Here is a 13,254-nt window from a genome sequence, read left to right as displayed (position 1 = left end):
CAATCCAATTTTTGCATAAATAAATAGATAAAAAGTTAAATATAGCTTTACAGTATGAAAGTAAACTTCATTGTATAGACTTGTAACAAATATTGTGAACATACAAGAATGCAAAGAGTATCTATTCTTGAAGAACTGAGGTCTACAAGCTATTCAGAGTTCCCACTTTTTGCTTAAATGGGGTACACCTTACAGTAGTGTCAAAATCATAACTCCTAATGCAGTAAGTTTTTAAAAAAGATTAAAACTGTAAATATAGTGAATTATAGTTGTGTAGTGAAACTATAATTATTTACATGAACAGGACTCCTAGTTTATTCTGTAGTTCGATTATCTTCTGTGGAATTGAGCAGTTTATGAAATTAAAGAAAAAATTATGTCATATGAGAAGATACAATCAACATAACTATAAAGAAAGGTAAGGCAAAAACAAGAGTTGTTTTAAATATAAAAATAAGCTGTTATTTTGACAACAGATTAAAACAAGAAATATAGTCCTTCTGAATTTGTGAGAAAGGCAGGCCACTTTCACGGTTCAATTTTTTAAGAAGCTGTTATAAATTAATTGTGGTTATTTTACAGCCTAACAGAACTTGTTGCAAATCCATCATTTCACTTACTGTTAGTAGCACACCAACTTGAAATCTACTCAATTAAAAAAAAGTTAACTAGCTTATTATTCCGAACTAATTTCTATAAACTCTGAAGATATCTTGGAGGATTCTCACTATGTTTACACTCATTAGTACTGTAGGTGACTGGGAAAACTGCCCTGTCTATAAAATCTTGAATCCTTTAATACAATAATAGCAGCATGAAGTCCAATCCAGGCCCTCTCGACTGTCAGACAAGCTGCCAACCAAGTTCCAGTCAGTTCCGTGGATGGAGGAAGGTGAAGCTCCCAGGAAAAAAAAAAAAAAAAAAAAAAGCCAATTCAAGGGAGTCACCATTAAATAAAAAAATTACCAGAAAAATGAGGCATTGGGATCTGGGAGAATCCTGCAAGATGATATCTTCAGAGACATTTGTAGGTACTTTTTCAACTTGTGGCTCTCTCATTCAGAAGTTAAGAGCTCATCATTCACTATATCTGTTTCATACCTTTTCTGAGAACTGAAATGTCTTCCTTTTCCTCTCTGTTGCATAGAGCGCTCTCTCTTCCTCTCCTTTTGCAATACGGTAATCCTCCTGTTTTCTACAAGAGATTTTTGAAACTTGTCAAAATAAAAGTAAAATCACAATTCTGAAAGTAAATTGAGTAGTTACAGGTTTGTCTTCTTTACAATACTTTATATTCCGACACTGGACCTAGCAAAATTGACAGTTTAAATGTCCAAATTTTAACCTCTCTTGGAATGGTTATAACATGATGAAGAAATTCTATGGTTTCTAAATATTTAGGGTTTTTATATAGCTATCAATTCATAAAGAAAACACTCTCCTCACACATTGGCAGACATGGTTGATAAGAAGAATTTACAAGAGGATTTTGCTCCCAAATTCACCACCTTGTAGGATGAAATAACTCCCCACTCCATTTTCAATCTATGGTCCCGTCAGTAGAAGTAGGTCCAAATATATGGATAGATCACCTCCCTTACACACCTTTTTGGTCCCGTCTACACTACTAGAATCATGCTAACAGGCACCATGTACAGTGATAGGCATCAAGAACATATTTGCTGTTTGCAAAGGAACAGGTTTCTAGAATTTTCTTTTAAACATGCTGGCCAAGTAAAGTAGATTCAACCAATCTTAGCTGATACATTTAACACTAGAGGGTTTGCTTCTCTTCCTCCCCACAACCACCAGGCTTTGCAAGCAGGTGATGATGACAACAGGAGTTCCTCCTCTTTCCCTTTTGCAGACACCTGGCTCTGAGGATGGGCTGAAGGAAAAAGCTTTTAACAGCCCCCTTGGCTACAAGTGCTGCTGTTCCTTATCCTCAGCAACAAATGCTACTCGTCTTCCTCCCAGGCATGTAATGCTCCTGTATGAAAGCAACAGCCAGCTGTCTTCAAGAACCTTCTTCTGCCTCCTGTTCAGGCAATGCTCCTCCTGTGTTGCTGCTGGACAGCAACTCATACCAGGAGAAGAGTCGCTCAGGAGCCCCCCAAATATTTTTTTTTAATCTTTCCAAGTTAGTGAATGTAACCTTATAACCCTCACTTTTCTGGAAAATGGGGAGCATTCAGTGAACCTAACTAGCCCTTCAATTCTTTTGGAACATGCTTCATTGTTTGCAGTAAATCCTCTTACATGCTCAAGTTATTTTCCAACTAGTTAGTTCTCCCTTCACCCTTATTTCGCATACTTTTACCAACTTAGTTTTGAACGCAACTGAAATTAACATTTAATAATTTCAATTTGCACAGGAGTATATTTTTAGCGTAGGCCCAATAGCACTGAATAAAGGAGAATATTAAGGTATTAAACATCTGGAGTAATATTGATAGCAACATCATTTTTTTTTTAAAAAAAGATGTCCTTCATATGAGCCAGCTAAATTTTCACGCACCTGAATAAATACAGTGGTATTTCTGGTACAACCACTCTTCGTTTCCAAGCTTGAAGGTCTCGCTCTGTGGCAATTTGACTTCGTGGAGCATTCTGATGCATTTGACGTACACCTTCCACTTGTCCACTGCGACGCAGACCAATATTTGGAGGGGACTGGATGTCTAAACTTGGCCTTCTAAAACCTAAAAAAACATGATGAAAGAGTAGAAAATCGTCTGCCACCGGACAGCTTTGGTGTCTAGTTTGCCCCAATTGTTTGGCTGTAAATTAGAGATTAACATTCTCCAACGAAAGAAAGCTCACAGGAAACATATTAAAGAATCAAATTGTGTGAATGGATCGCCTTCTCTGGTGATAAATTCGGGATTTCAAGCTGTTTTAAAAATCTTTATTACTTCCACTGCTACTTTCAAACCCCAGTGAAAGGCAACACAGTATGAAAGATGTTTTGAGTTTTTCCTGCTGATTTTGCACCAACAGCTAGCTACCTAAATACTATTCCCAGCATGACACTTATATAGTCATAGGTATATACATATTGAACAGAATCATGTTCATTTTAAATCCACTTGAAGTCCACAGGGTAAAGAAAGGGAGAAGAAACCATTACTCAATGAAAAGACATTTTTGCAAACTTTAGAAAAATACAAGTAAAAAGTGAGTTTCTAGAACTCTTGAAATATTACAGTACTCTACATATATCCTTAAATATTTAGCTGCCTGCAATCAAAACCAATGCTTTTTATATGTTTAAGGTTGTATGTACCAAAACCTGGAGATTCAACATTTTTAGATACATTTACAGAAGTACCTGGAGGTGTTTTAGCCCAAAAGGCACAGCCAAAAGTCCCAGTTTTATAGGGCATCTTGATCCCAGATGGTAACAGATAGACTAGAACCCATGTGGACTATTTCATACTCAAAAGTAGCACAAAAAATTCTTCAGATGAAGTGATTTCCCCGTCCCCACACCTAAACAAATATTTATCAGTAGTTATTGACCTCTTCTAGGTGTTCCTTCTCCATTTTGTAGTCCATTTGGAACAACTTCTTGATCTGATCCAGTTCTTTGGTCTTGCTGTTGCTGTAACTGTCTTATCATGCCATCAAGAATGTTGGGTTCCAGACTTTGTTCATCCTGGTCAACAGTTTGCTGGCCTATCACTTGCTCAACAACCTCTCCATCACCTGGTAAATTTAATGCAAACAACAAGCAAAATGGTTAACTGTCATTGAACTAAAGTTGGCTGTGCTGATCACCTTCACAGCACACCTTAACAATTAAGATGGTCTAAAATTGAGTATTTGAGGATAATTCTGAAACATAATGTGGATAATCACCCACAAGTTATTTATATTACTTCATATTTTAAAAAGGACATTTCCCAAACCTAAAATGAACAGAAATAATTCATGAGTTTTAAAAAATATATTTGCAACCGCTGCAACCCAAATATGGCATCAGAAAATGAAATTAACCAAAAAACCTCCATAAAAATGTGAAACAGACTATTTTCACTGTTTACTCTTTGCATTTCTTGGTTTGGAGAAACACCATAAAAGCAAATTAGATTAAGATGCTCTGTTTCAATAATTTTAAGATGTTATCCATACCACAGGCAAGGATTTTTTTTTTTTTTGGGTAATATTTAATATGACGTGTGCCTCAAATTCTTTACTGATTCTTGCATACCCATGCTACGGTTGCATACAGCCAGGAAGTCAGTTATAAACTAAAAGACACTAGAAGGACGAAATCTTTTGTTCCAAAGAACTCTCACTTTTTCAATGTGAGCTAAACCACCACCTTCGTTACCTCCCACTGCGTTAGTGATTATATCCTCTTTGTAAACCAGCAACTAGAAGGTGAAACTATAGCAAATACGCTTGATCAGACAATATTACATCCAATAGATATTTGCGGTACAAGACAACTACATAAATCTCAAGTAAAATATAAAAATAGCTTTGAGGTAAATGTAGAACATTAATCTTTTCCTATTCAAAAGAACTGTAATGGTTCTAAAGTCTAGTCAGACACAGACAGATCCTGAAGTTAAAACTACTATTCTTACTTGTTGCTATATATCCCAGTTGAGGAATCAAATGTTCGTCTGCACAGTTCTCTCTTCCTGGTACTAATCTCTGGTATTTTGTTGGATGAGGGTTTCCATCCACATCTACTAAGAACGGAGGTGGCATGAGATGAGGGGCCTGTTGTGTCTGCTCATCTAGGACATAATTGTTAGCATCTCGAATCAATGGTCGGTAGTCAGTGTGGAAGAACATCTGATCAGGAATCTGGAAAGAAATGAAGCTTGCATACTGTCAACTTGAAAAAAGGATATGTTAAAGAACTTGCATGTAGAAGAAAATTATACTACGTTTACCTCCTATTGCAACAACCGGTATTGAGAGACCAAGTTCTCAAAAGGAAAAAAGCCACACAAAGATCCTATGCCATCCTAGATTTGTGTTGCTCTGACGATATATCCCTCACAAAAGAAAGGAATTTTGATAGGCAAGCAGTTAAAAGTATTCAGTATGGAGGTCTTTGAGAAGATAATACATTGAAAGTTCTGCAATCCTATATTAAATAAAATTGCTGTTTAACCCTGAAAAGTAACTATAAAACAGCATTTCAAATTTACATTTTTAATTTAACATTTAGCAAACATTTGCTTTGTTTCCATTTAAACATATGGTTTTCCAACCGCTAACCTACAAATTTGCCATAGGATCTCAAAGTCAGGTTGGGTTCTTTCTTCATCAAGAGTTAACACCAGAAATAAAGATTCTGCAATCAAAATTAAGCCTTCAGTTACATCCAAGCAACTGCACTGAAGGAAAGTGGGGGTGCAAAAGTGTCAAAGAGGTAACAGTCAGAACTTTTATTACTGATGGTAATAAAATATAAAAATAAGCAAGAAGAAATGAACGACTTTTCACTTTTTGATCCCGAGTTGAATAGGTAGGATAGTTAGGAAAAAACCCTCAAATGATAAATGTTGAACTAGAGTGGTCATTTTTTACAGAATTTTTGTTTGTTGTTTTACAATAGACTGGCACTTCATACATTCTTGTAAGAAAAATTACTGCTTATTAAGAAAAACCAAAAACAAAAGTCAAGATAGTAAATACATATATCCAAGTGTGCATTATATTTTTCACATGAATTTATTTATTCCTCTAGTCATCATCATGAAAAGCTAATGTCAACAGAAATCTGAACTTACCTTTTCATAAGGCTTGTTACACCCAAAACCAAATATCAACAGATGCCCATGAGAATCTGTACAGGCAAAATGTTGTCCATCTGATGAAAACTTGCAGTCAAAAACAGCACCATGTCCTTGTCCTTCAATCTAGATTGAGGACATGAAACTCAAGGTAAGTGGGGTCATATTTTTTGGAACAAGCAATACTGTACAGCCTTCTCCAAACTTCAATTACCAGAGACTCCCTGTTATTTAAAAACAAGGTCATGTTTCTCCTATCCATGTTACAGTGAAATTTTGTTGTTACGTTTATTTAACGTTCCCAATTACATGATAATTAGGACTCCCATCTTGGAATTGGATCTGCATTGAAACCCCCTTAACACCTGTAGAGTCTCTCTGAAGTCAGTTGGACTTTGCAAAGGCAGAAGCATTCACCCATGCAGATCTGATTACAAGCTTGGGCCCCATCCAGCAACGTACCCCCAAATACAGTCCATTTTTCCCTGCTGAGAGGGGAATATGAGAAATTTAGAGATTTATCCTAGGTCTCTACCATATGTAACCTATTCTCAATATAAATAAAGAGGAACATAAAATTATATTTAGATTGCAAAGTCAAGAGTCTATAGTCAGCTATTTAGTTTCCTAGAGAGGTCCAAATTTTAAGAGACTAAGGGTTCGTCTTCACTACCCGCCGGATTGGAGGGTAGTGATCGATCTAGGGGGGATCAATTTATTGTGTCTCGTCTAGATGCGATAAATTGATCCCCAAATCGAAGTCTGTACTCTACCTCGGCAGGAGGAGTAAGCAGAGTCGAAGGGGGAGCCACCGCGGTTGACTCACCGCCATGAGGATGGCCAGGTAAGTCAAACTAAGATACTTCGACTTCAGCTACGCGAATATCGTATCTTAGTTCGACCCCCCCGCAGCATAGCCCAGGCCTTATTTAAGGTTGTGGATCGACTGTAATTTGAACAGCTAAAAACATGCTTTTTACAAAGCTTTATATTTTTAAACAAACCCACTTTAATATCAAATGCTACTTTTTAAAGCACCTCACTGTTATAGCACTGTACAAAGATATCCTCAAGACCAAATACAAGACAAAGCCAATCCCTTATTGTCTACATCTAGAAAGAAACAAAAAAAGTGTGAACAGTGGTTATAATAGCACAAATTGGGGAAAAAATAAGTTATTTAAAAGTGGAGAAGGATGGGCTAAGACAGCTGTCAAAAATAAAGTGAGCTCCATATAGTTGGGTGAATGTAGTGGGGTGGTCACCCTGCTCTGGCCCGGAAGAGGTTAAAAGCAGCCCTGGAGAGGGCTGCAGCAGGGAAAGGGATTAAGAACAGCTGGGGGAAGCTGACTGTGTAGCTGACCACAGCTGCAGCCAGCTCAATCAGGGCCCAGCTGGCCCTTATAAGAGGGCTGTGAGCCAGAAGCAAAGGAGTCTCACTCTAGCCCTGGAGCCAGAAGGACTAGCTGCCTGAGAAGAAGGTACCTGAAGCCGAGCAGTGCTGGGGAAGGGCAAAGGGAGCTGGGGAGCTCCAGCCTGGTAAACCCCCAGGCTGCAGGCGTTTTTAAATGCCCAGAAAGGTACTGGGGCTGCAGAGGCGCAGCTTGGGAATAGGCAGAGGCAGCTGGCCCTAACCCCTTGGCAGTTATGAGTGGCCATTACACTGCAGTCTGCCCCAGTTAGCGGGGCCTAGCTAATGACTGGCAGTAGCCACTGAGGCAAGGTGGGTTTAGAGGGTTGGGGGTTCCCTGGGAGGGGAAACCCAGAGCAAGGAGGTACTGCTGGGGCAGAATACCGAGATAAAGGGCACCGGGGTCCAGGAGGGACACAGGACCAATGGCTGGCGAGACACCAGCCTGCAGAAGGCGCTCCATATGCTGGAGAGCTAATTTCCTGGACGACCAGCAGGAGGGGCCACACCAGTGAGTCATCGTATTGCTACAGTGAACCACAAAAAAAGGCACCATCACTTGCTGACTTAAATGATAGTAGCATTCTTACAGCTGACAATGTAATTATTTGTCAGAATGAGCTTTGAGGTGCTGGTCTAAATAGAACAAGGGACTACACAAGGTAAGGGCTTTAAAGACCAACAGGGCCAAATTAATATCAAACCACCATTTTAGAAGCCAAAAAAATGGGGAGAGAAGACACTATAATCACAATTGCTCAAATATGTTGCAAATCCTGAAAAAGGCAGAGGACTGTACAATAATTTGATCTTACCATGTTAAAATAATGCTTAGTTTTGATGCCTTTTGTAATATCCCATATAAAGATATTGCCATCATGGCCTGCAGATAACATAATCCTTGAATCAAAAGGGTGGGTCTCCAACACAAATACTTCATCCGTATGTCCCTATTTTAATACAGAAAAATAGGCATATAAAAATCACAAGTTTACAATTAATACGTTAGAGTTCTGAATTCATGCATCCATCATGACTCCTCCCTCATCTAACACTTCTAAGACCCTCAAGACTACCTCCAGAAATCTGAACTTTTGGTGGCTCAACATGCATGCAATTGTGAAAGTGACAAACACTGTACATGGGTGCAAGAGTCAGGGCACCTTGTGACAAAGACAAGACTGTTTTTGAACTATACCATTGTCTGGATTCAAACAAATATGGCAACATACCTACTTAATTTAAAAAATGGGATTTGATATTTATTCGAGAAAAGTCAAGCTTTTCCCTACTTCACATGGAAGGTGGGCTCAATTTTATTGTTTTGCACAAATCTGTTAGTCTCTAAGGTGCCACAAGTCCTCCTTTTCTTTTTGCGGATACAGACTAACACGGCTGCTACTCTGAAACACACAGGGATGTTTTTTGATGGAAGGGAAGCTGTTGAGTTTTTGGGTGTTTATTTTTTTTAAAATAAGTACGATACCTGCATTATATTCAGATACAAGCTTCCAAGACAATCAAATTTAATGACCAATTCAACATGCAAATGCCACTTTAATACTATCAAAAGAGAAAGGCTGCATATTTTAAAAAGCAGGTAAGATCATTACATACCACCATATCATGAAGTAATTGCCCAGTATAAGAATTCCAAACTTTTAGCAGATGATTATTCACAGCAGTAACAACAAAATTATCATTTTGATTCCAAGCTATCATTGTTACTTTAGGCTTCATAAATCGGTCTTCTTCAGAATGAGAGTCACTATTTAAAAAGAGACCAGCGCCAGTATAAGTATAACTTTTAAAATAAATGTTCATTTCAATATCTAAACAAAAATTGAACTCTCTTGTGATGTTAAGAATCTGACATACTGAGCTAAGGATTAAACTCTAGGCGTAACTTGTCCACTATTTTGATATTTCTGCAGTAACTTGACCATAGAATGTGTTGACATCTTAAACTTTAAATCTGAGTTTTCTTGCTTTTGTAGGTTTTACTTTAAATCACAAAATTGCATGCAAAACAAGTGTGTTTTTAATTTAATGGAAATATACCACTGATATGTTTTAGGCTCAAAATGTTAGTGAACCTACTGAAGAACTGATACTTAAAAAAACCCTTACCCAACAGTCCAATAATGCTCAGCTATCCTATTTCACTTTTTTTTTTTAATTAGATAAATTTCATGAGAATGGGATGTTTCTGTGAGTTGTCACAGTACAGTTCAATAGGAAATTTATTTGAATATTGAAGTTAAGAACCAGAATGAACTATAAAGATACTAGAAACCAAGGACCTGGGAGTCTCAATCTGTCCTGAAGTCTGAGTCTAAGTTACTCTTGTTTCTCTTTTAAAGAAAAAAAGACTGTTGAACCCACTGTGTCTTAATTCACAGTCTCTACATGTGTACGTCAAAAAGATTTGTGGAAAACAAGGGAGCTATAAAATAAAACAAATTCAATTCATTGAATGTAGCCCTCTGAAGAAGGGATGAGAAAGCACTGCTAAAAATGTTAGTGTATTTATTGGACAGAGTGCACAAAATTACCTCCATCTTTTTAGATGGAGCCCATATGAAACTGACTTCCTCAAAATTAGGAGCACATTTAGATTTTTGGAATTTTAATTTTGAAACTCTGGGAGCAGTTTGAGATGCCACAATATGTGGGTGAAAACTAGAGAACACTTTGGAAAAAAAATCAAATTGCTATGCTAATTAAAGCAAATCAAGTTATGATAAAGTTACAATTTATGGTAGGAACAGGGCTTCTGGATTGCTAGAAAGGAATCGGACGCAGCAGGCTTCACTAAAGAATGGGCATTTTTCTTCTGAAGAAAAAAATGGATATTATACGGAAGAGGAACTTCTTTAATAGACTAATAAAAAAACACCACACATGCTTACTTAAAATTAAAAGGTGCAGAATTTAGATTAGATTCCAAGCAGATAGAGTGAATCTTTCAAAGTACCTGACTCCCCATAAACACACATAAATAGAAGACACTCAGCCTACCCTGGTAACCTGTCAGCCATATCCAACAAGATGCTCCTCCATTCGGTTTGCTGGAAGCGCCAGATATGGGCTGTTCCATCTCTGCTGCCACTTATGAACCTTGAAATAATTGTAAAAGATGTTATCTAGTACACAAAAGTAGATATTCACAGTATTTCGAATTAAAAATACACCCATCCAGAGTTCTGGGGGCATAAACACAAGGTTAAATAAAACCTACAAAATGGAATAACGACCAAAACAAGTTATCTTTCCAACCCAGGCTTAGACTCTCCAAAGACCCAAACTCAGACTTCTTTCCCAGAGAAAGCCAAAGAAAAAGATGAGCTTTCTATGTAAGCGCAAGGTCAACAAATTTGAGAACCAGCAGAACAACAGGAAAGCAAGTTCTGAGTTAAGGACTCTTCATGAAAAACCTGTCTCCAGGTCCTTCCTTATTAAATCAAAACCCTTAGCTCAAATGCTATGGCATCAGACAGAGAAGGGAAGCCTGAGATATCCAGGATGCAATCCATATAGGACTTTACAGATCAAAAATCATATTTTAAAATTGCACTGGGAAAGAAATTGCAACAAAAGGTAGATTTATGCCTGAGCTCCATCCATATCCTGCACAAGAAGCATGGCTAAGCAAGAAAGCAGTCATACTTTTTACAGATTATAATTTCTGGATTGTATAAAATAGTAGCCCCACATAGATAGCACTGGATTACTGCAATATGAAAGTGCCAAAGACAAGGATTATTGTAGAAAGAGCCATATTTAGAAGGAAAAACTGCAACCTCCAGGCCAGGTGTAGATTACAAAAGCATTCTTAGTCACTTATCTAGGTCTCCAGTAAAAACCAGAAGTATGCAATTTATGGTTCCAGTTGCAAATATACCAGGAGAACTAAAGGACACAAATATTTTTTTGATTTATCAATATGCCACTCAGTTATGGTCTTGGATCTTTTCTGCATTTAATAAGATCATACCCATTCATTTTAATATAACAGCAGCACTTAGGGTGTTTTTCAAGCAGCCACACTTTTTTGTAAAATCCTTTTTCTACAAATCCATACTTGAAAAAAGTTTAAAATGATTTCATACAATTTTATTACAGAAATCCCTGTTTCCAGACCCTGCTTTCATTTCCTGATCAAAACACATTGTAAAATTAGGGTGGTTTGCTGAATCCACTAGCAAAAGAAAACAGCTGAGCAGACAGCAGTGCCGTGTCGCAGAAATACTTGGCACACTTCATCAAATAAGTCCATTTCTTAGATTGTAAATTCCTTGGTGCAAGAAAAAATGGTTACTCACTTCTCGTAACTGTTGTTCGAGATGTGTTGTTCATGTCCACTCAAATCAGGTGTGTGCGCGCAACGATGGCCAGAAGATTTTTCTCCTAGCAGCAGTCGTCAGGTCGGCCTGGGTGCCCCCTGGAGTCGCGCCTTCATGGCACTCAATACAAAGCCCTACTGACCCAGCACCCCTTCAGTTCCTGCTTGCCGGCTACTCCGACAGAGGGGTAAGAGGGTGGGTATTGGAATGGACATGAACAACATCTTGAAGAACAGTTACAAGACGTGAGAAACAGTTTTTTCTTCTTTCAGTGCTTGTTCACATCCATTCCAATCAGGTGACTCCCAAGCCAAGTTCAGGAGGTGGGGTTGGAGCTGTCCACTGATTGGAGTACTGCTCTTCCGAAGGCCGCATCATCTCTGGCCTGCTGGGTAATCGCATAATGCGTGGCAAAAGTGTGTATGGAGAACCACGTCCCCGCTCTACAGATTTCCTGGGTGGGAACTTGAACCAGGAATGCTGTAGATGAAGCCTGCGCCCTGGCAGAGTGTACAGTGATCGGAGGTACAGGAACACATGCCAGGTCGTAGCACTCATGGATACAGGACACAATCCATGACGAGATGTGTTGGGATGAAACCAGCTGACTTTCATCCTGTCCGCCACTGCCACGAACAACTGGACTGACTTTCTGAACGGTTTCGTTCTCTCGATGTAAAAGGTCAGCGCCCTGCAGACGTCCAGAGAGTGGAGTCTCTGCTCCCAGGCACTGGAACGAGGTTTACAGTAGAAAACCAGGAGGAAGATGTCCTGGTTGATGTGAAACTGCGAGACAACCTTCGGGAGGAAAGCAGGGTGAGACCTGAGCTGAACCTTGTCCTTAAAGAACATGGTGTAGGGAGGATCTGATGTCAAGGCCCTGAGCTCACACACCTGAGGTTATTGCTACCAGGAACGCGACCTTGTAGGAGAGGTAAAGCAGGGAGCATGTTGCTAAAGGCTCAAAGGGGGACCCAATGAGCCTAGAAAGGAACAAGTTGAGGTCCCAGGCAGGGAGCGGTTGACGGACGTGAGAGTATAACCTGTCGAGCCCCTTTAGGAATTGGCTGACCATGGGGTTAGCAAACACCAAGCGGCCCTGCACGCCCGGGACGAAGGCCGAGATAGCGGCTAGGTGCACCTGTATAGAAGGCAATGAGAGACCCTCCTGCTTCAGATGAAGGAGGTAGTCTAGAACGTGCGGCAATGAAACCAGCATCGGGGGCGAATGGCACTGCGCCAACCAGACTGAAAATTTCTTCCACTTGGCAAGGTACGTGGCTCTTGTAGAGGGTTTCCTACTACCAAGGAGGACCTGGTCTGAACAGGAAAGCACCAATGGATTTAACCATTGAGCTTCCACGCCGTAAGATGGAGCAACTGGAAGTTGGGGTGTTGGAGACGTCCGCGTTCTTGTGTGAGAAGCTCTGGGGAGAGCAGCAAGGTAATCAGGGCTCCCACAGACATGTCTAGGAGGGAACTGAACCAGTGCTGATGGGGCCAGGCCAGTGCTATCAGTATGACCAGAGCTTGATCTCTGCGGATCTTGAGCAGCACCTTGTGAATGAGCAGTATGGGTGGAAAGGCGTATAGGAGAGAACCTCCCCAGTGGAGGAAGAACGCATCCGTGGCGGAGCCCGGGCTGTGAATTTGGAAGGAGCAGAACTGCTGGCTCTTCCTGTTGCGTCACATGGCAAAGAGGTCTACTAGGGAAAACCCCCACCACTGGAAGATTGAA

General features: G+C 39.5%; 1 protein-coding gene across 2 annotated transcripts in view; it reads right to left on the bottom strand.

The window, feature by feature from the left end:
- BRWD1 (bromodomain and WD repeat domain containing 1) overlaps positions 1 to 13,254 on the bottom strand; it is a 113,014-nt gene that overhangs the window by 70,922 nt on the left and 28,838 nt on the right. For both annotated transcript variants that reach the window (XM_043538220.1, XM_037903863.2), the window contains exons 13-20: positions 10,192 to 10,290; positions 8,788 to 8,938; positions 7,986 to 8,120; positions 5,757 to 5,885; positions 4,596 to 4,821; positions 3,523 to 3,708; positions 2,519 to 2,702; positions 1,102 to 1,195 (exon numbers count right to left, since the gene is read on the bottom strand). In XM_043538220.1, coding sequence (XP_043394155.1) covers positions 1,102 to 1,195; positions 2,519 to 2,702; positions 3,523 to 3,708; positions 4,596 to 4,821; positions 5,757 to 5,885; positions 7,986 to 8,120; positions 8,788 to 8,938; positions 10,192 to 10,290 — 1,204 coding nt within the window. The remainder of the gene's footprint in view (positions 1 to 1,101; positions 1,196 to 2,518; positions 2,703 to 3,522; positions 3,709 to 4,595; positions 4,822 to 5,756; positions 5,886 to 7,985; positions 8,121 to 8,787; positions 8,939 to 10,191; positions 10,291 to 13,254) is intronic.

The sequence above is a fragment of the Chelonia mydas genome, chromosome 1 (assembly GCF_015237465.2).
Source record: "Chelonia mydas isolate rCheMyd1 chromosome 1, rCheMyd1.pri.v2, whole genome shotgun sequence".
In the NCBI taxonomy this organism is placed as follows: domain Eukaryota; kingdom Metazoa; phylum Chordata; order Testudines; family Cheloniidae; genus Chelonia; species Chelonia mydas.
The sequence above is the reverse complement of the archived record's forward strand: the minus strand, read 5'-3'. Positions and strand labels throughout refer to the sequence as shown.